This window comes from Rattus norvegicus, chromosome 4 (assembly GCF_021556685.1).
Source record: "Rattus norvegicus strain SHRSP/BbbUtx chromosome 4, alternate assembly SHRSP_T2T, whole genome shotgun sequence".
In the NCBI taxonomy this organism is placed as follows: Eukaryota; Metazoa; Chordata; class Mammalia; order Rodentia; family Muridae; genus Rattus; species Rattus norvegicus.
The window spans coordinates 170,056,569-170,075,812 of record NC_141537.1 but is presented as its reverse complement, the minus strand read 5'-3'; the positions used below and the strand labels follow the sequence as shown (position 1 = coordinate 170,075,812).

General features: G+C 48.6%; 1 protein-coding gene across 1 annotated transcript in view; it reads left to right on the top strand.

The window, feature by feature from the left end:
* The window catches only part of Hebp1 (heme binding protein 1), a 29,533-nt gene extending 18,290 nt beyond the window's left edge, over positions 1-11,243 (top strand). The window contains exon 4 of the mRNA NM_001398876.1: positions 10,696-11,243. Coding sequence (NP_001385805.1) covers positions 10,696-10,870 — 175 coding nt within the window. The 3' untranslated portion in view covers positions 10,871-11,243. The remainder of the gene's footprint in view (positions 1-10,695) is intronic.
* The last annotated feature ends 8,001 nt before the right edge of the window (positions 11,244-19,244 follow it).

Here is a 19,244-nt window from a genome sequence, read left to right as displayed (position 1 = left end):
TTCCTGCTGTCTCTAAATATGTTTGTGTGCTTGAGGCAGGGTCTCATAATGTATTCCAAACTGACCTCAAGTTCACAATCCCCCTGCCTATCCCCAAGGGCCGGGATTTGAGGCATAGATAACCATGCTTGATTCCTCCATTATCTTATAGTTCCTTTTTAAGGTTTATGTGAGTTCATGCATCCTTTGCAAAGTCCACTGATTTTTTTTTTAATTGTGTGTGCCTGATATGTGCGCATGAAGTAGGCATGCTTGTTCTGCACATGCTTGTGGAGGTCAGAGAACAACTTTTGGCAGTCAGTTTTCTACTTCATCGCAGGCTCTGGGGATGAAACTCGGATCGTTAGGTTTATATAACAAGCGCGCAAGCGTGCAAGCGCTTTTACCTGCTGAGCCGTCTCGTTGGCTTTGGTCAGTCCGTTTTTAAGCCTTTTCCGTCCTTAATTCTGCACACCGCAGAGCGCATTCATTTGTTCTCGTGGTTGGCAGATCTCGGGCCCCTTGGTTTCCCAAAGCCTCGACCTTACTCCTGGCGTCTGTGGGTCACGTTAACGTGTCCCCTTGGCCCTGTGCTGCCCGTAGACTGGTGCTTGGTACTAGAGATGCAGTCAGGCTGAGGCTTTTGAGTTTGGAGCAAGGCTCTTCCCTGGGTGTTTAGCCCTTTAGACTCCTGTGTCTCTAGGTGCTGAGGCCTGGTAGGGGCTCCTGGGTCTGCTAAGCTCTGCTCCTGTGGAGTTGGTTAGTAAGCTGAGGATGCTCCTACTTATGTGCATCGCCGTTTATCAGCTGGCATACTTCAACACAAGTCTCCCCTCTTCTCTCGTTTTTACGAAGGGGGAGAGAGAGAGAGAGAGAGAGAGAGACAGAGAGAGAGAGACAGAGAGAGACAGAGAGAGAGACAGAGAGAGACAGAGACAGAGACAGAGAGACAGAGAGAGAGAGAGAGAGAGAGAGAGAGAGAGAGAGAGAGAGAGAGAGAGAGTGCAGGAGGCATGGCTCTCAGCTTCTCCTCCTTTCATAGTTTTTAGGATGATTGATTTCTTTCCTTGGCGTCTTCCAAAAGCCGTGATCTTCCTCTCTGGTTTGTTTTGCTTCGCTTTGTATTTGTTTGTTTGGTTGCTTGGTTTTGGTGTTTTGGTTTCTGTTTTTTGGGGTTTTTTTTTTGTTTGTTTTTTGGGGTTTTTTTGTTTTGTTTTGTTTTGTTTTGTTTACCATCAACAGAAACACGACTTTAAACATGCTGGCTGCACCGCACGGCTTCCCACTTGTTCTTTGGGTTTTTCTTGTTGTTTTTATTTTGTTTTGTTCCCCCATTTTTCTTTCTTGGCCTTAAGAAAATCTATTTATGTGGCGTGGATATGAATACAGGTGTGGGCATGCCGTGAGGAGGGCGTGAAGGCCAGAGGACAGTTTTGGGGGTTGGGCCTCGGTGCTCTCTTTGTTGGAGACAGACTCTCTGTTGCTTGTCTGCTGAGTGGCAAGCTAGCTGGGTGTGCAAGCCCCCTGGGATTGATCCTCCGGGCTCCACTTCCTGTCACTCCAGGGGAGCACTGACGTGCAGATGCTTTTGCTATGTGTCTGGCTGTTACTGTGGGTGCTCCAGGTTCAAACTCAGGAAGGCGTGCACGCACTTTTACTTTTGCACTCAGCCGTTTCCCCCCACCCTTCCCTCCCTTTGTGAGACAGGATCTCAGGATCCCACCCTGGCCTCGAACTCTCTGTGTAGCCAGGGAGGATCTTGAACTTCTGGTCCCCATCCCTCCACCCTCCAAGCCCTGGGATTACAGGTGAGCACTACTGTGCCAGAATCTGAGGTTTTTATTCTCTCAGATGCTCAGATTGTCTCATTTGGAGCCGGTAGGAGCCATGTTGGTTTCTCTTCACCCATGGACGCACACCTCAGGCTGACTTTGACATCTTCCTTCCTTTTAAATGCATCTCAACATTTCCTGATCTCGAGCCAGAGTTAACCACTCCTCTAAGACCTACCCGGTTCTTTACGATTGAAAAGGACACGTAGACAAAGAAAGGGTAGATTAGGACCAGTGTGGTATAAGCATTAGCCACACAAACCTGCTAACCTAAGTTCAGTTCCCAGAACCCACCTAAAAACACAGATGCAGTGCCATGCGTCTGCGGTCTCAGCACCCCTACGATGAGATGGAGTAGAGACGGGAGAATCATCTGGAAGCCCTGGGCCAGCTAGCCTGGCGTATACAGTGAAGTAGCATGAGCAAGAGACTCCTGCCTCAACAACACGGAAGGAGAATCGTCCTCTGACCTTCACGTGTGCACCATGGCACATGCAAGCACGCGCACACACACATACACAACATACATGTGCACATTAATAAATAAATGTTGGGGCTGGGGATTTAGCTCAGTGGTAGAGCGCTTGCCTAGCAAACGCAAGGCCCTGGGTTCGGTCCCCAGCTCCGAAAAAAAGAAAAAGAAAAAAAATAAATAAATGTTAACGGATTGATTAAGGGGCTAGAGACGGGTCAGTGGATAACATTGCTTGCCTTGTAAGCCCGAGGACCTGGGTTTGGATCCCCAGCATTTATGTGAAGAAGAAAAGGCCAGGTGCAGCAGTACACCTGGCTGACCCCAGCGCTGAGGAAGCAGAGACAGGAAGACGGGTGCTTACTGGCCAGCCAGTCTAGCAAAATCAGTGAGCTCCAGGTATGTGCGAGAGACATCGCCAAAAGTAAGATGGAGAGAAATAAGGAAGACACCACCGTTAACCTCTGGTCTTCCCACATACGCACATGCACACCAGTATATACACACATCTAGGAGCTTACAAGGAACATATATACACACTACGCCTAATACTTAAAATGAATCCATGGAAGAAAGGGAGGGAGGGAGGGGGAGAGGGAACGGAGGAACAGTTCTAGAAATCTAAACACACAAAGGCAGCGCACATCTATAATCCTATATGGGGGACTAAACTAGAAAGATTATGAATTTGAGGCTAGCCTTGGGTACAGAGTGAAACCTTGACACGAACAAACCAAACTAAAATGTAAAGGAACCAAACGCCGCATTAATTTAGCCTTGCTTCTCCGTGGGTGAATGTTTTATAAATGAGCAAACCATCCTGTTACCATAAGCTTATTCCCGGGTTGGCCACACGGTGTCACCACAAGTCAAATGTGCACTTAACAGCAGTTGGATCCTGTGTGTTACTCTGGCTTAACGGAAAACAAGGTTGGTAAGAGAAGGGAGCAGTATTTCAAGGAATACAGTGAGAATGTTTGATGACCAGATTCTCTTTCTACAGCCTTGTAAGGAGGCGCCCACCAAGAGATTGTACCCTCATTAGCAGGACTGTTTAGAGAAATAAAATGCCTTAGGAAAAAAGATAATACTAGATAAATAGGTGTTGTTGTTGTTGTTGTTGTTTTAAGTCTTAGTTTGAGACAGGGCCTTACCATGTAGCCCTCGATAGTCTGAAACTCACCGTGTAGACCAGGCTGATCTAGAATTTATAAAAGATCTGCTGGGATTAAAAGTATGCACCACTGTATAAGTATATATATACATATAAATACACACACATTTATGTGGTGTACATGTCGGGGTCAGAATTCGACTTTAAGGAAATGGTTCTTTCTCTCTTCCCATCATGTGAGGTCTGGGGATTTGAACTCAGGTGCTCTGGCTTGGCAGCAAGCACCTTTACCCCTATCTGAATTCTTTGGGAATAGAATTTCCCTTACACTAAGACTCAAGGTGATCTTCCAGATTTCTGTCCTCCCTTTGAGGTGAGAACTCAGCCCCCACAACTGGATTCTCAGCAGAGACTGACAGTAATAGGAGAGACTGGGTGATTTAAGTGAGACCATCGCCATTTTAATGACATGTTTGGGGAAGGAACAGTTGGAGCCAGCGGTGCCTCGTGCTGGTAACTCAACACCAAGGAGGCAGAGGCAGGAGGTCCGCCATGACTCTGAAGCCAGCTAGGGCTTCATATAGTAAGCCCATCGTAAGTTTATCAGTCCAGCCTAGGCTACAGAGTGAGACACTATCCCCAAAAAGAAAAAAAGGAAAGACTGGAAGGTGTATGGTCAAGGGGCGTGGCTCAGTGACCGAGGGCTTACTGCGCATGTACAGGGCTCTCAAGCAACCCAAACAATAAAGAAGAGAGAGGGAGCTGGAAATCAGGGGTTTGCCAGTTCACTGAGAGGCCCTGACGGTCAGATTGATGGCGTATGACTCATACGGTTTCCATGTCTGTAAGACAAAGATAACCATCCCTAGTTTGTCATGAGGATAAGATAGGATCATATATGTAAATGCCCACGCATCGCCAGTTATGTCGTGGCTCCATCTGCCCATACAGTCTCGGTGTGTCTGACCTGACCGCTAACGCTGGTGGCCAGGACACCACGGAGCAGAAGTTGTCTACCCTCTTGCAGCTCCGGCCTGGGCTCTGTGCTCAAGAATGTTCCACCCAGTCAGTACTTGCACTTGTTCAGTCCGCATCGGTGAAATTCCCTCCTCCCCGTGGAACGGAGATGGGCGGTTGCTACTCTTCTTGTGTGGGGCACAGCGGCTGCATTCACAGCTGGTTAGTTTTCTCAGCTTGGCACAACCTAGAGTCACCTGGTGTCTTAGTTAGGGCTACTGTTGCTGAGATGAAACACCATGACTGAAACCAAGGTGGGGAGGAAAGGGTTTGTTTGTCTTAAGCTTCTACATCGTAGTCCATCACTGAAGGAAGTCAGGACAGGAACTCAAATAAGGCAGGAACCTGGAGACAGGAACTGATGCACAGACGGTGAATGGGTGCTGCTTACTGGCTTACTCTCCATGGCTTGCCCAGCCTGCTTTCTTATAGAACCCAGGACCACCAGCCCAGGTGGCCTCACCCACAATGGGCAGGACCTTCTCCTGTCAAGCACTAATTAATAAAAAGCCCTACAGGCTTTCTCCTCTCCAATAGCCCTTACTAGCGTCAAGTTGACCTAAAATTAGCCAGCACACCCGGGAGGAGGGGTCCTCAATTGAGAAATTATATCCATTGCACCGGCCTGGAGGTAGGTCTTCAGCATTTTCCTGATTAATGATTGATATGGAACAGCACAGCCCACTGTGAGAGGTGCAGACCCTGGGCTGGTTGGTGCTGGGTGCTACAGCCATGGGGTTGGGGAGGTGGGGGGGGTTCCTCTGTAGCAGTGGTTCTCAATCTGTGGGTCGCAACCCCTTTGGGGGTTGAATGACCCTTTCACAGAGATCACAAATCAGATGCCCTGCATATCAGGTACTTACATTGTGACTCATAACAGTAGCAAAACTACAGTTCTGGAGTAGTAGTGAAGATTTTGTGGTGGAGGGTCACCACAGCGTGAGGGGCAGTATTAGAGGGTCCCAGCACTGGGAAGGTTGAGAGCCACTGTTCTATGGCTTCTGCTTTAGTTCTCACCTCCAGGCTCAAATCCTGACTTCCTATAGTGAGGGACTGTGCCGTGGGCGTGTAAGCCAAGGAAACCCATCTCATCTTCTAAGCTGCTCTCCGTCAGTGTTTTGTCACAGTAAGAGAAGGAGAAGACATTAGGACAACCACTTTCTCTGTAAACTGGTATCATCTATTGTTAAGGTTTTAGACAGCATTAGACGGTCAATCTCTGAGTCGTTTTTTTCCCCCTCCCTCACTGGCAGCGCCACAGACTCATTGAAAGGTAACATGTGTGCATGCTAGCCTCCTTGACTGACTGAAAGTTTGACTCTCCTAAGTGTCCTAGTCTTTTTAGTCTGCCTCTTTCTTTTTTTTTTTTCCTGGACTCACATGCGTGCGTGCGTGCGTGTGTGCATGCGTGCGTATATACGCATACATCTTTTGCTTCCGTGGTAACCGCGGTCGTTCTTCTGACCTTGGGTGAGATAAAATACAGTGCCCTGGAGGATGGCTTCTTTGAAGACGAGGAGTTACAAACTTATTAACAGGCCTGCGAAAACAGTTTAAGCACTTTATTTCCTTTTGGGAGCTCGAAGCACTTTACAAGCATTCCTTGGTGCTCACTCAGGCATGCCCGTGAATTTGCAGAGCTGTGGACACCGAGCTGTCATCCCGCGTGTGCCGAGTGGAGGCCGAGACTGGTAGGAGTGAGGTGATGGTCGGTGATGAAGGCTGAGTCAGCCAGGGCTGGGCCTCCTTCCTACAAGGGGCTGTAGTCCTGGGAGGACTTGGCTGTCTAGCTTGTTTGCCTTTCGTGATTAGGGTCAGAGTGAGTTGGTAAAATGAGCAGAGAAGACAGCACACGCCCGCATTTCTATGACCCTCCCGGCCTTGTTTGTTTTCTGGTAGTTTCTATGGCGAAGCAATAGGGAGATTTTATTTTTATTACAAGATCATATACTGCCCGGGAATAAATGCAGGGTTTTTCAGGAGTGAACTTTATACATTCTTGAGTGATGACATTCCCTTTGTCACTGTCTACTGGGCCTCCACTCCCAAGAGGCCTTTGATAGGTCTTCCTGAGGGACGTTGTAGGACCCCTGAGAGCAACCTTTCTGCTTTCTGAGCAACATCTGTACCTTGAATTGCTCCTCACTGACCAGAGCCAGTACCCCTTGAGTGCAAACACTTGTGTCTCCACAACCAGCTCCCTTACTTTCTCAGTGAGTATCTCTGATTCCACTTCTTTGCCGGTCTAAGATTTTCGCAGTGTATATTAGCTTCCTTGACACAATAACAAAATACTCAACAAAAAATAACTTAAGGTAGAAAAGGTTTCACCTTTGGCTCAGTTTGAGAAGGAATAATGCTCGTTGAGACAGAGAAGGCTGGAGGCAGGAGTGTGAGGCCACTGGTCACACTACACCCACCGTCTGTCAAGCGGAGGGTAGAGGGTGTCGGGGGCACTGAAGCTCACCTTGCTTGGTTTCTTCCCTTTGTACTCAGCCCAGGACCCCAGTCTGTGCGATGGTGCTGCCATGTTCATTCCTTCCCCAGTTAAACCTCCCGGAAAACATTCTTGCAGGCACACCCTGAGGTGTGTACCCTAGGTGATTCCAAATCCAGCCAAGCTGACAAAAATTACCTGTCGTATGGTACCAGACGGATATTCAGGTACTACGTGAGGTTGTTGAGATGGCCCGGCTGGTGACGGCGCTGGCTGATCTGAGTGTAAGCCCCGGGATCCACATGGGGAAAAGAAACAACCCATATAATCTGTCCTCTGTCCCCACAGACAGCAGCACCATGCTGTGCACACATGCACACATCCACACACTGAATGAGTGAGTGAATGAATGAATGATTGTAACAAAAATTTAAAAAGTAACTGTCACACGTTAGATATTTCATCTATCTGCTTGTCCCATCATGGGTCTGTGTGGCAAAAATCCTAAGAAATTTGTATCTGTACCAAATACAACAAACATTTTTCAAAACACTTGGTGACAATTGGCGCATGTGTGTGTGTGTGTTTCTTCTGTGTGTGTGTGTGTGTGTGTATGTTTCTCTGTGTGTGTTTCTGTGTATGTATTTGTTTTTGTGTGTATGTGTGTGTGTTTGTGTGTGTATATGTTTCTGTGTGTGTATATGTGTGTGTTTCTGTGTTGTGTGTATGTGTGTTTGTATGTGTGTGTGTGTTTTTGTGTTGTGTGTATGTGTGTTTGTATGTGTGTGTGTTTCTGTGTGTGTATGTATGTTTCTCTGTGTGTGTTTCTGTGTGTGTATGTGTGTTTGTGTGTGTATGTGTGTGTGTTTGTGTGTGTATATGTTTCTGTGTGTGTATATGTGTGTGTTTCTGTGTTGTGTGTGTGTTTGTATGTGTGTGTGTTTCTGTGTTGTGTGTGGTTGTATGTGTGTGTGTATGTGTGTATTTCTGTGTGTGTTTCTGTGTTGTGTGTGTTTGTATGTGTGTGTGTATGTGTGTATTTCTGTGTGTGTGTTTCTGTGTGTATGTGTGTTTCTGCGTGTGTATGTGTTTCTGTGTGTATGTATGTGTGTTTGTGTGTATGTGTTTCTGCGTGTGTATGTATGTATGTTTCTGTGTGTATGTGTGTTTTTGTGTGTGTGTGTTTCTGTGTGCATGTTTCTGTGTGTGTGTGTGCGCGCGCGCGTGTGTGTGTGTGCATGAGCACACGTGCGTGTGTGCCATGGTGAGCATACAGATATCAGAGAACAGTTCACCGGAGTCTGTTCTCTCTCTGGCCATGTGGATCCTGCTGTCAGCCTGCTTAGCCATTCCATGGCCCCACAAACTTTTTCTTCATCATTATCCCCCCCCAAAAAATACATTTTAACAGCTACTTACACAGCATTTACATTGCATGAAATATGGTCTGTAATTCAAAAATTATTTAAGGGCCTTAGAGGGGCCAGCACTCAGTGGGTGAAAGTGCTTACTGTGCAAGGCTGAAGACCTGAGTTTGACCCCTGAGACCCACTGTGGAAAGAGAAAACTGACGCCCAAAATTTGTTCTCTTGCTTCCATCTATGCTATAGCATACAGAGGTCCTCCCTCACGGATCATACAGAGAGACAGACAGACAGACAGGGAGAGGCAGAGACGGAGAGACAAACAGAGAGAGACAAAGAGGCAGAGACAGACAGACAAGACAGAGAGAGACAAAGAGGCAGACAGACAGAGAGAGAGAGACAGAGACAGAGACAGAGACAGAAGAGAGAGAATAAGAAATAAAGTATCTGAGAGGACCGCACGGAGTACATGAGACTTTTGCATTAGTGACTTGAGCAGCTACAGATCTTAGTACCTGCGCAGGACCTTGAATAATCACTTCACAGACGCCAAGGGACAGTGGTAATAGTGGTTCCTACTGTGTGACAAGCACTACACTGGGCAGCCGGCAGTCTTTTCTCCCTTAATTTCCCCAGCAGCCTCTCAAGCAGCCATTATCATCCTTGCTTAGCCAAGGACTCAAGCACTCAAGATACTAAAGGGTTTGACCTTGCCCGTGAGCTGGAAGGTGGGGCTAGGATTGCAGCTTACATTCAATTTGCCTCTACTTAACTACAATACTTCTGGACCTTTCCAAAATCAGTCCTTTGGTGGTGTTTAAGACTTTGTTTTCCGGCTGGGGATTTAGCTCAGTAGTAGAGCGCTTACCTAGGAAGCGCAAGGCCCTGGGTTCGGTCCCCAGCTCCAAAAAAAAAAAAAAAAAAAAAAAAAAGACTGTTTTCCATTTAATTAATTACATCTCTGTATGTGTCTGTGTGTGTCTGTGCCTTTGGAAGCCAGCAGAGGGCGCTGGATCCCCTGAAGCTGAAGTCATGGGCGGCTGTGAGCTGCCTGACGTGGGTGCTGGGAACCGAACTCTGGTCCTCTGTAGGATCTACAGGTGCTCTTAACCTCTGAGCCATCTCTCCAGCACACACAAAATCAGTAATTGAGAGATCGAGAATTATTCATTTCACGGAACAATCTCATATCACGGCATAATGAGCAGAGTCTGTGGGAAACCTTCTACCCTTGTTCCCATAGCAGTATCCTCTGTACTTCACCCAGGTGACTCCCAGACACAGACTTTACACTACTCCAATGGCTAGCAGGCCATCATTGCTAGAAAAGCCCTTGAAACTTATCCTCTGTCTGCTGATCCCATTTCCTCCTTGGTGAGGCTCACTGAAACAGAGCTCAGCCATCTTCTCTACCTTCTACTCCCCCTCTTCTCTTCTCCTGTTTATTTGAAGAACCAAGCTGCATTCATTTGAAATTGGCTTCATCTTCCTCCCTGTTTTTTGGCTGCTGTTTGGACATCAGAATGAGCAGTCCCTCACAGACAAAGTCCTGGGTGACCCTGTAATCAACAGGCTGAATGCTTGCTGAGCGTGACTAACCGCTCGTAAAAGAGCCAAGCATGATTCAAAGAACTCCACCAAAACTAATGTATCATTTGGCCCCATGTTGGCCTGGTCCAAAGTCAGATTTTTGAGTCACAAAGCTCATTATCAATGCGGGTGTATTTGACTCTAATAAAGAGGTTAGTGAAGGCCGGATGTAGAGTGGTTTATTTTAGACTGGAAGCAGAATGAGTTTTGCTGTGGACGCAGTTATATAAGAAAGGGGCTAATCTGGGAAGGGGCGGCTTCTCTACTCCCCATTTCTGACATCACAATAAATAACCCACCTTGTGAGGAATCTCTTTACTTCCTAGAAAAGGAAAGGTTTTATGATTTCACAGCGGGGGGGTGGTGATTAGAAGAGGTTTCCTCGTCAGGTAAGCGTGTGAAGCTTGCACAGAGCCCCTCCCGAGACATCCTTGGGTGCCAGCCCTGGTCAGCTCTGATCTAATGAAGCCACCTAGTGTCCCTGTTAGGATGTGCTCAGTCATGACAGCTGTCCTGTTTCAGAAGACACACAGCTGTCACCCCCACCTTGGCAGCTCCACCCAGCTCTCCGAGGTGTCTGTCCTTCCTGCTGATGTCAGGCAGAGTGGCAGCTGAGGCAGCAGAGGGAGCCAGAGAGCTCACAGTTGGCTTCTGAGCGCTGCTGCCTTTCATTCCCGAGTTACATGTTTAGTCTCAGTAGTGCATACAACACCCATAGCACAAGGAAGAAGGGCTACATATTACATATTTATAGATGGGCTGGAGTGGACCCCCTCCTCTCACCTCTCTGGCGTGCTTGCCTTAGCCATGGCTATGTCTTCCCTCTAAAAGACTTGCCTTCTCTGCAAGGCCATGCCCTTTCTTACCAGCCCTTGCTCTTCTGTCTTTAGGCAATTCGGTGGTTATGCCAAGGAAGCCGACTATGTTGCTCACGCCACCCAGCTACGTACCACCCTGGAGGGCACACCAGCCACCTACCAGGGTGATGTCTACTACTGCGCCGGGTATGACCCTCCCATGAAGCCCTATGGACGTCGTAATGAGGTCTGGCTTGTGAAGGTGTGAGTCACTGGCTGAACTGAGAACATCGTGGAAGAGTGCCATGTGTCCCCTGACTTGGGGTCAAGAAGGGGCAGTACTTCTTCAGTTCCAGCTTTCCTTCAAAAATCCCTCGCTGCCGGTTTTCTGAAATAAGTGAAGACTGGCAGCATTGTTCTCAAGTTAGGATGTTCTGCGTCAGATCAGGAAAAAAAAAAATGCCAAGCAGCATTTCCTCAGCCATCTGGGTCACTGAAAACTGATCTTTTTAAAATTATCAATTTTGTATTTTTGTTAGTGAGGAAATATGTGATTTATGCATGAGCTTTCGTCTGTGATTCTTTTAAGAACTTTGTCTAGAAAGAACCCAAAAATATAAATCTTTGACTTATGCAGTAGAGACAGTTCTAAGTTATTTCCCAGTTCTATAGTCCTTTAAGAAATACTTATTTTTACGTGTTTGCGTGTGCGTGTGCGTGTGCGTGTGCGTGTGTGTGTGTGTGTGTGTGTCTGTCTGTCTGTCTGTCTGTCTGTCTGTCTGCTCATGTGTGGGTAAGCGCTCTTAGAGTCCATAAGAGGACACCAAGTCCACCATGGAGCTGGGGTTACAGGAGATTGGGAGCCGCCAGACTTGAGTGACTGAGAACTGAACCAGGTCCTCTGGAAAAGCAGCAACCACGCTTAACCACTGAGCCATCCCTCCAGCCCCAAGACTGACAGTCTTAACAGAGTGCCGTTGACGATGTTCACTGTATTTCGAGATCTGGAGTCTGCAGAATATTCTCCAAGGATCCCATGGAAAGAGGCGGAGCTCTGGACGCCTGGCTATCTCTGAGCTGAGGATTTACAGTTTCCAGACAGCACATCTGTGAACAACAGCAGAGGATCAGGTTCGCAAGCTGCGGTTGGTCCACAGGGGTTTGCAGAAGTTACGAAAGCAGATGGAGAAGAAAGCTCACACTCCCCCACACAACCAACCCCGAGGGCAGGAAATCTCACCAGGAGGAGTTATTCAGACCGATGAGATCAGAAAAGGCGAGGCTCCAGTTTCCTTAACTGAATGAGAGACAGGAATTGAAAGAAAAGATGAAGAGTTTTGCCTACAGAGAAGGGGGCGGGAGCTGTGAGTGGGAAGTGGGGAAAGGAGCTAAACTGGAACTCGTTGCAGGTAGCAAGGCAGGGGACTTAAGGGGTCATGAGGTGTACCAGGATCAGCCCCATCAACAGCCTTAAATTAGACAACTATAAAGATCTCCCAGAGGAAACTCAAGAGACCACCTGTCCGTGATTGGGTTACTATGGAAACAGCAAGAGCTCACTCTGCATGATGCTTAGAAGGGGGAAGAAAGGCTCTGGAGAAGGAGGAGGAGAAACAGTGACTGATGGAGTGTCAGTGGGGGCCTTCCAGGGTCACTTCTGAGTTACAGCCTCCAGTGTTTCTGAAGACCACCCTTGGCCGCCTGGTGCACTGCGCACGCACGTGCTGTGAAACTGACCATGGGGACTCTGAATGGAGGGGTCGTGTCATGACTCTCACACAGATGAGGAGGTGAGACTATGCCCAAGCTTTCACAATGAACCCAAGTCTAAGAGAAGGGTAGTGCAGGTCATGCCAGGCACTTTGAAGAGTGTGTGTGTGTGTGTGTGTGTGTGTGTGTGTACAAAGAGGCCTAAAGAAGGTGTTAGAATGACTGCCAAGTCCCCATGATTGAGCAGCAAGCCCTCTTAACTGCTAAGCCATCTCTCTGGTCCCAGTTTGGATTTTGTCCTAAAAAAGAAAAATTAAAAATACTTGTGTAGCATTAATTGGGAACATGACCCCATCGTGTTTTAAGAGGAAACGTCTGTCCACAGTACAGAATATACAAGGAGGGGGTGTGTGGCTGAGTCAGGAAGACCAGCCTCAATGTCAACCCCTTGCATGGCACTATGACAACTGAAAGTCCATTTCTGACCTGTGAAGCCCTGTGTGATTCCTCCTCTGCTCCTCCAGCTGCCCGGCCTTTCTAATCTCCTCACCCCAGAACAGCCACAGAACCCCTTGTCACCTCTTCCAAAGGCTGGATCTCACCATCCCATTGATGGTACCTTGACCCCTACCTTTTCAAAAGGGCCTGGAATGCCCTGTCTCTAAATAACCCCGCCTCCTTCCCGGATATATCATCTAGGAATGCAGTGAGTAGTAGAAGGGATGAAGCTTTCTCTTCTTAAACGGCAAGAAATATACAAGTAGGTTGAATAGCAGATGCTATCGTCTCCGGGCTGCAAGGTAGCCACGGCAGATCCTGCTGTCAGGGCCTTGCTCAAGGCAGGGAAGGACCAAGGAGAGGAAGCAGCACCTGCAACATCCTTAGCCCCATTGTGTGAGAAAACAAGTGTTTTCCAGAGGTCCCCCAGGAAGAGTGGCACCAACTGACTAGGTCAACAAAAGCTGCTGCAAGGTGTGTTTGCAACTTGGAAAATGTATACAATTTGGAAAGTGTATACAACTTGGGAAGTGTGTTCCTCTAACTGGGAAACTCAGAGGCCCAGGAGAAAGGGATCCAGAATGGCCTTAGCAGGACAATCAGCTGTGATTCCAACATGGAGAGGGGTGTGTGGGTATGTGTGCCTATTGGCAAGTGAGAGACGGGAGGAGAGAGTGATTGAGATGGGTGAGGCCAGGTTGGCTAAGATGTGCAGATTTTCTCTCCTCCACCCCCAGTGCCTGCTGTTCCCTGTCTTTCCTCCCTCCCCTGCAAAAGCCAGAACTGGGGAGCACAGCCACCGGAGAGGCAAGGAGAATGGATTTCAGCCACCCGCTCCCCCTACACACACTGAAGACCCAGGGACAACTAGATGACAGTGACAGAGTTCACTGGATATAAGGGACAAGAGCTGAGAAAGAAAAATAAATTCGCCCCTGTTCTATACTTAATAATGCAAGGTTGCTGGCGTGCATGGTGGTACACGCTTTCACATTGGAGGCAAGAGGAGTGGGAGTCCAGAGCCAGCCTTGGCTACATAGAGTTTGAGTCTAGCCTGTGCAACATGAGAACCTATATCAAGCTGGAGGAAGACAAACAAAACAGGCTGGGCATGGCGGCACACGGTTATAAGGCCAAGGCAGGAGATTGCCACAAGTTCAAGGCCCTGCCTGGATTGCGTGTTGAGTTCCAACCTGAGCTAAAAGTGAGATACTCTGGGGCAGGGAGACAAGATTGGTGGGCACGTAGAGAGCCGTGGTGAGATCCACGCTGGAGCCCTTGACCGACGGGGTTCAGGAAAGGTTGGGGATTCTGCTGCAGTCACCTTGCCCATTGGAGCAGGAAGCTATCCAGCTGCTTGGGGAAAGAGCTGGGCTGAGGCCTTCATTGAACCAGGCCACAGATCTCCGAAAAGGGCAAACCAGGTTCCAAGTTCAGCAGTGGGTCCTTGCAGATGCAAACTTCCCTACTTCCTCCTCTGCCAGTGTGGGCCTGTGGAGCTCAGAACAGACTGGACATCCCACAGCTCCTGGAGGCTGTGCTGATGCTCCTGCCCCAACACCTGTGAGGAGAGCCCGGCTGCTGTCATAGACCTGGTGCCCAGTGACAAGGAGAAGGGCCTGCAGACCCTGATATGGAACCATTATGAATCCCTTCTCCCCCTCCCAAAAAAAGGGCATTTGCTGTTGTTGCAACCTGGGAGACGGCACCGAGTGGCAACACTCTCCTCAAGAAGGGAACACTCGACCTCAGATCCTCATAGAGACCTCTCCAGGCTGAGAATTGTCTATGCCTGAACCCAACCAGCAGGCCTTGCCTTGGCAGGAGCCAGACCTGGACACCAGCCTTGGGTTCAGGAAGTTGGCAGAGAGACTTTGCTGACCCTGACAGAGTCCTCCTTCCATGATTTGTGAAATAATTGATGGGAGATGGGGGCGGGGGGCGGGGGAGCAGTCATTGTCAATTTTCGATCTAAAGGTTTTGTACTCATAAAAAAAAAAAAAGGTGAGATACTGTCTCTCAAAAAGAAAAAAAAAAAAAGAAAGGAAGGAAGCCAAAAGGGAGGGAGAAAGAGAAAAGGGAGACCACAAGCACCGGCTTGCCCATTGCCAATCTACAAATGAAGACGCTCCCATCTGTCGCCCTGCCCACTCTCACCGGTGTCATTGCCAAAACAGAAGTTTATTTTTAAAAGCCTCCGGCCTCATCTCACCTCTCTCCTTGGGGGTGGGGGTGTGGGGGTGGAGGCTGGATTAGAGCATGGGGCCCTGGAAAACACTGAACAGGAAGTTTGGGTATCGATGACTGACCCTCTTGTAGGCTGAGTGCTGGGGGTCACAAGGGTCATGGCTTGAGGCCACAGCCTCCCTGAGCTATTCACAGACATGCTCAGCCATTTCCCAGAACACCCCCTTCCTGGGCCCTTAGCATCCCCCATGTTGTGCAAGCTCTGTCCAGTAAGATTAGTTCTGGATGTCGTGTGGCCCATGACAGTGTCCTGGGGTCATAGGATGATTGCAGCTACAAACCCAGGGGAACCCCCAGTGAGTTAGTCATAGCTTGTTTAAGGAAGATCACCCTAATTTACACTTGGCTTCCCACTCTTGAGTAATGTTCTTTGATCTTGGGCACAGTAATTACAGTTTCACGGCATGCCACGTTGACGGGTTTGTATCTGGTGGAATGCCATAGGTTTGGCCTTTGAGTTCATGTCCCGTGCCGGCACTAGGCTTTTCCTGTTTTTGTTTCTATAGCAACATCGTTCTGTACCAACCAATGAGTACACATGGAGGGACCCATGGCTCCAGCTGCACATGTAGCAGAGGATGGCATTGTCCAGCATCAATGGGAGGAGAAGCCCTTGGTCCTGTGAAGGCTCATTTCCCCAGTGTAGGGGAATGCTGGAGCGGTGAGGTGGGAGTGGGTGGGTGGGAGCGGGAGCATCTTCATAGAAGCAGAGGGAAGGGGAGAGGGGGGATGGGAGAGGGAGGAAAGGGGATAACATTTGAAATGTAAAGACATAAAATATCCAAGAAAAATAAAATTAAAAAAAAAAAGAAGAATAATCTGGGGAAAGGCCCAAACAATAGCCACAAACACAGCGTCAGGAACCAAGCTAGCAAGGTAGAAATGATACAGTGCCCTGTGAGTGGGGCAAGAATTGGTGTTGGTTGTGATGAGTTTCACAGAACCCAACTGTAAGACTGTCTTGTCTCTGCAGTGAATAAGCTACACTTTCACCAAAAAAATCACCTCATGGAGCTGGAGAGATTGCTCAGTGGTTAAGAGCACTTGCTGCTCTTGCAGAGAGGACCGGGGTTCTGATCCCAGCACCCACAGTACGCAGCTCACAGCCTTCTGTAAATCTACCTCCATGGGAACTAAAGTCCTCGTCTCGCCTCTGTGGGCGTTCTCATATACATATACAGACAAACATGGACACACAGAGACAAGTAGATCTTCTTTTCAAATTCAGCTTGTGACTAGACTCAGGCCCCAGCGTGGTGTCTCTTCCTCTCTCCTGGGTCCCTTATTCTCCAAGAGTAGCAGGGTAGCCAGGGGTTCCTCTAACGTGCTCCCACAGGGCCTCCTGCCCAACTTGACTCACTCCGCTCTCGATGCTAGAATCTACTATCCGTCTCTACCTGCCCAAGGTCCAGCTTTCGCATCTTCCGTTTTCCCTGATTCCTCCAGTACTAGCTGCTTCCCCTAGGAATTCTAAACTTGATTGGTAGAGTAATGCATAGCATTTGTGAAGCCTTGGATTTTATCCCCATTGTTACATAGACTGGGCATGGTGGTCCACACCTGTATCCAGCACTGAGGGGGTGGAGGCAAGGAAATCAGGAGTTCAAGGTTATCCTCAGCTACATAGAGAGTTTGAATATAGCCTGGAATATCTATCACACACACATTCACACACACTCACACACACACACTCACACACACACACACAAACTCACAGAGAGACAGAGACAGAGACAGAGACAGAGACGGGGGGAGACAGAGGCAGAGAGACAGACAGGGAGAGAGAGTCTTGTGCACAGTACATAATTTTATTAATTATCAATTGGACTTTTTAAAAGAACTAATACCAGGTGTTGCCAACAATCAGGAGGCTACCGGGCCAAATTGGGCTACATATCAAGACCATGTTTCAAAAACACAAAGCAAGGGACTAGAGAGAGAGCTCAACCGTTAAAAGCATTTGTGGCTCTTGCAGAGGACCCGGGTTTGGTCCCCAGAACCCACATGGTGGTCCACAACTGTCAGTAACTCTAATCCTAGATGCCCTCTTCTTGACCTTTAAGGGTACCAGGCACATACGTGGTGCAAACATATACACGCAGGCAGAACATCCATACACATAAAATCAATGAATATCAGGGTTGTTTTTTTAAGAAAAACAAAATGAGATATTGGTAGCTAAAACTTATGGAGGGGCATTCGCTGTGTCCTAGATCCTTGCTCATTAAATAAGTGACCTGATTTTACGCAGCAGGAAAGCCACAGACACTGCTCTCTGCATTCCATTTACAGATTCACCAGGAGGTTCAATAAGATGCCCTAGGCTAGCCCGGTATGAGGATTTATGCAGCACTGGGGAGGCAGGAAGATCTCATCTTCAGCCACAGAACAAGGTTGAGGCCAGCTGGATATGGCTGGGTCGTCATTCAGAAGCCCGTCCTAGAACCAGTGGAGGGTCTGTCAGCATGATTGCTGTCCACAGAGGGAGAGGGAGGAAAGACCAGGCAGTCAGACCACTGCTGGGAATCAGTGCTGCTTCCGGGTGCTCGGGTTCAGAGTTGTCCGTCTACATCCAAGGCGCATCCCCTAGGGACACAGGGTTTATAAGGCAGACACTGAGCCACAGAGTAAATTATACAGGAGGATTAGCCCGCCTTTCATCGCACTCACCGGCGGGCACACGCCCTGCCTCATTCACCCGTTCTCGCCTATCCAGAGCTGCGCTGCCAAGTGGCTAGGAGTGTGAACCTGGCAGTCCGTCTGCCAGGGGGCAAACTCTGCCTCTGCCATCTATATGGTGTTGGGCACTCCAAACTGTTTGTTTGAGACAGGGTCTCCTGTAGCCAACATTTACCTGATTACCAGAATCGAAATGCTGGACATCAGCCTGGGAAGAGACAATTGGCTACACACTCCCAGAAGGCATTCATCTCCCCCACGTCGCTATAATCAGAAATCAGCTTTCCTTAAGGCTGCACGGCTCCCTCACCTGGCAAAGTCCCCCGTGCTGCTGTACCTCATCCTCCCCCGCTGCCCCCCAGCCCCCAGCCCCACCCCCACCCCATCTCCTCTAAAAGGCTCTTGAGTAAAATGGAGAAATGAGTGGGGAACACGGCAGACCAAATACCCATGGGGGGTGGTGAGGAACAGCCTGAACCCTCTCCTGGATCGCAAACTCATGACGCGGCTGTGGCTCCACCCACACGTCCAGTCAGGGGAGACCTTGTGGAACTGGTCAATCCCCTGCTCATACGCTTCTCCACTCCGCTGTACTTCCTGGCTTTTGGTGTGGCTTTTATGTTTTGTTTTATCGGGATTTGGGGGGTTGTTTGTTTGTGTTTTACTTAGGGTTTTTACTGCTATCAACAGACCCCATCACCAAGGCAACTCTTATAAGGACAGCATTTAATTGGGGCTGGCTGACAGGTTCAGAGGGTCAGTCCATTATCAAGGCAGGAACATGGCAGCATCCAGAGGCATGGTGCAGGAGGAGCCGAGAGATTTGCATCTTCATCTGAAGGCAACTAAGTGAAGACTGGCTTCCAGGCAGCTAGAACAAGGGTCTTAAAGCCCACACCCCGCAGTGACGCCACACCTACTCCAACAGGGCCACACCTAATAGTGCCACTCCCTGGGCCAAGCATATTCAAGCTCACCATTTATTTGTTTGTTTGTTTGGTTGGTTGGTTGGTTTGGTTTTTTTAAGTTTGGTTCTATGGTTTGGCCTAAAATAGTCTGAATTTTTCCTCATCATTTTTTTTGTCTCACAAACTTTTATTCAGCCCTTCCAGTGCACCAAGCACAGCTCTCGGTGATCAGATACATCAACAAACAAAACAAACCCTGGCACAGCAAGTGCGGAGGAAACCTGCATGGGGTGCACTGCGTTATATTTTAGGAAGTACTAAGTGTTCTAGCAAAATTAAAAAGTGGAGCAGAGGAAGAGAGGGTGTGGCTTTCGGGTTTGTGAAGAGAGTGGTACGTAAGTCTTACTCATGAGGTCAGCTGAGACCTCGTAGAAAAGAATGCAGGATGGTAGCGAATCAGCTGGACAGATGGACAGCTGGACAGATGGACATGTGGAAATAAATTAAATACTGAGGAACCATCCGGTGCAAAGGCCTGGGAGTAAGATGAACCTTGGTGACTAAGGGCTGGGAGGGGCTCCACAGGGAGTAGAGGGGAAC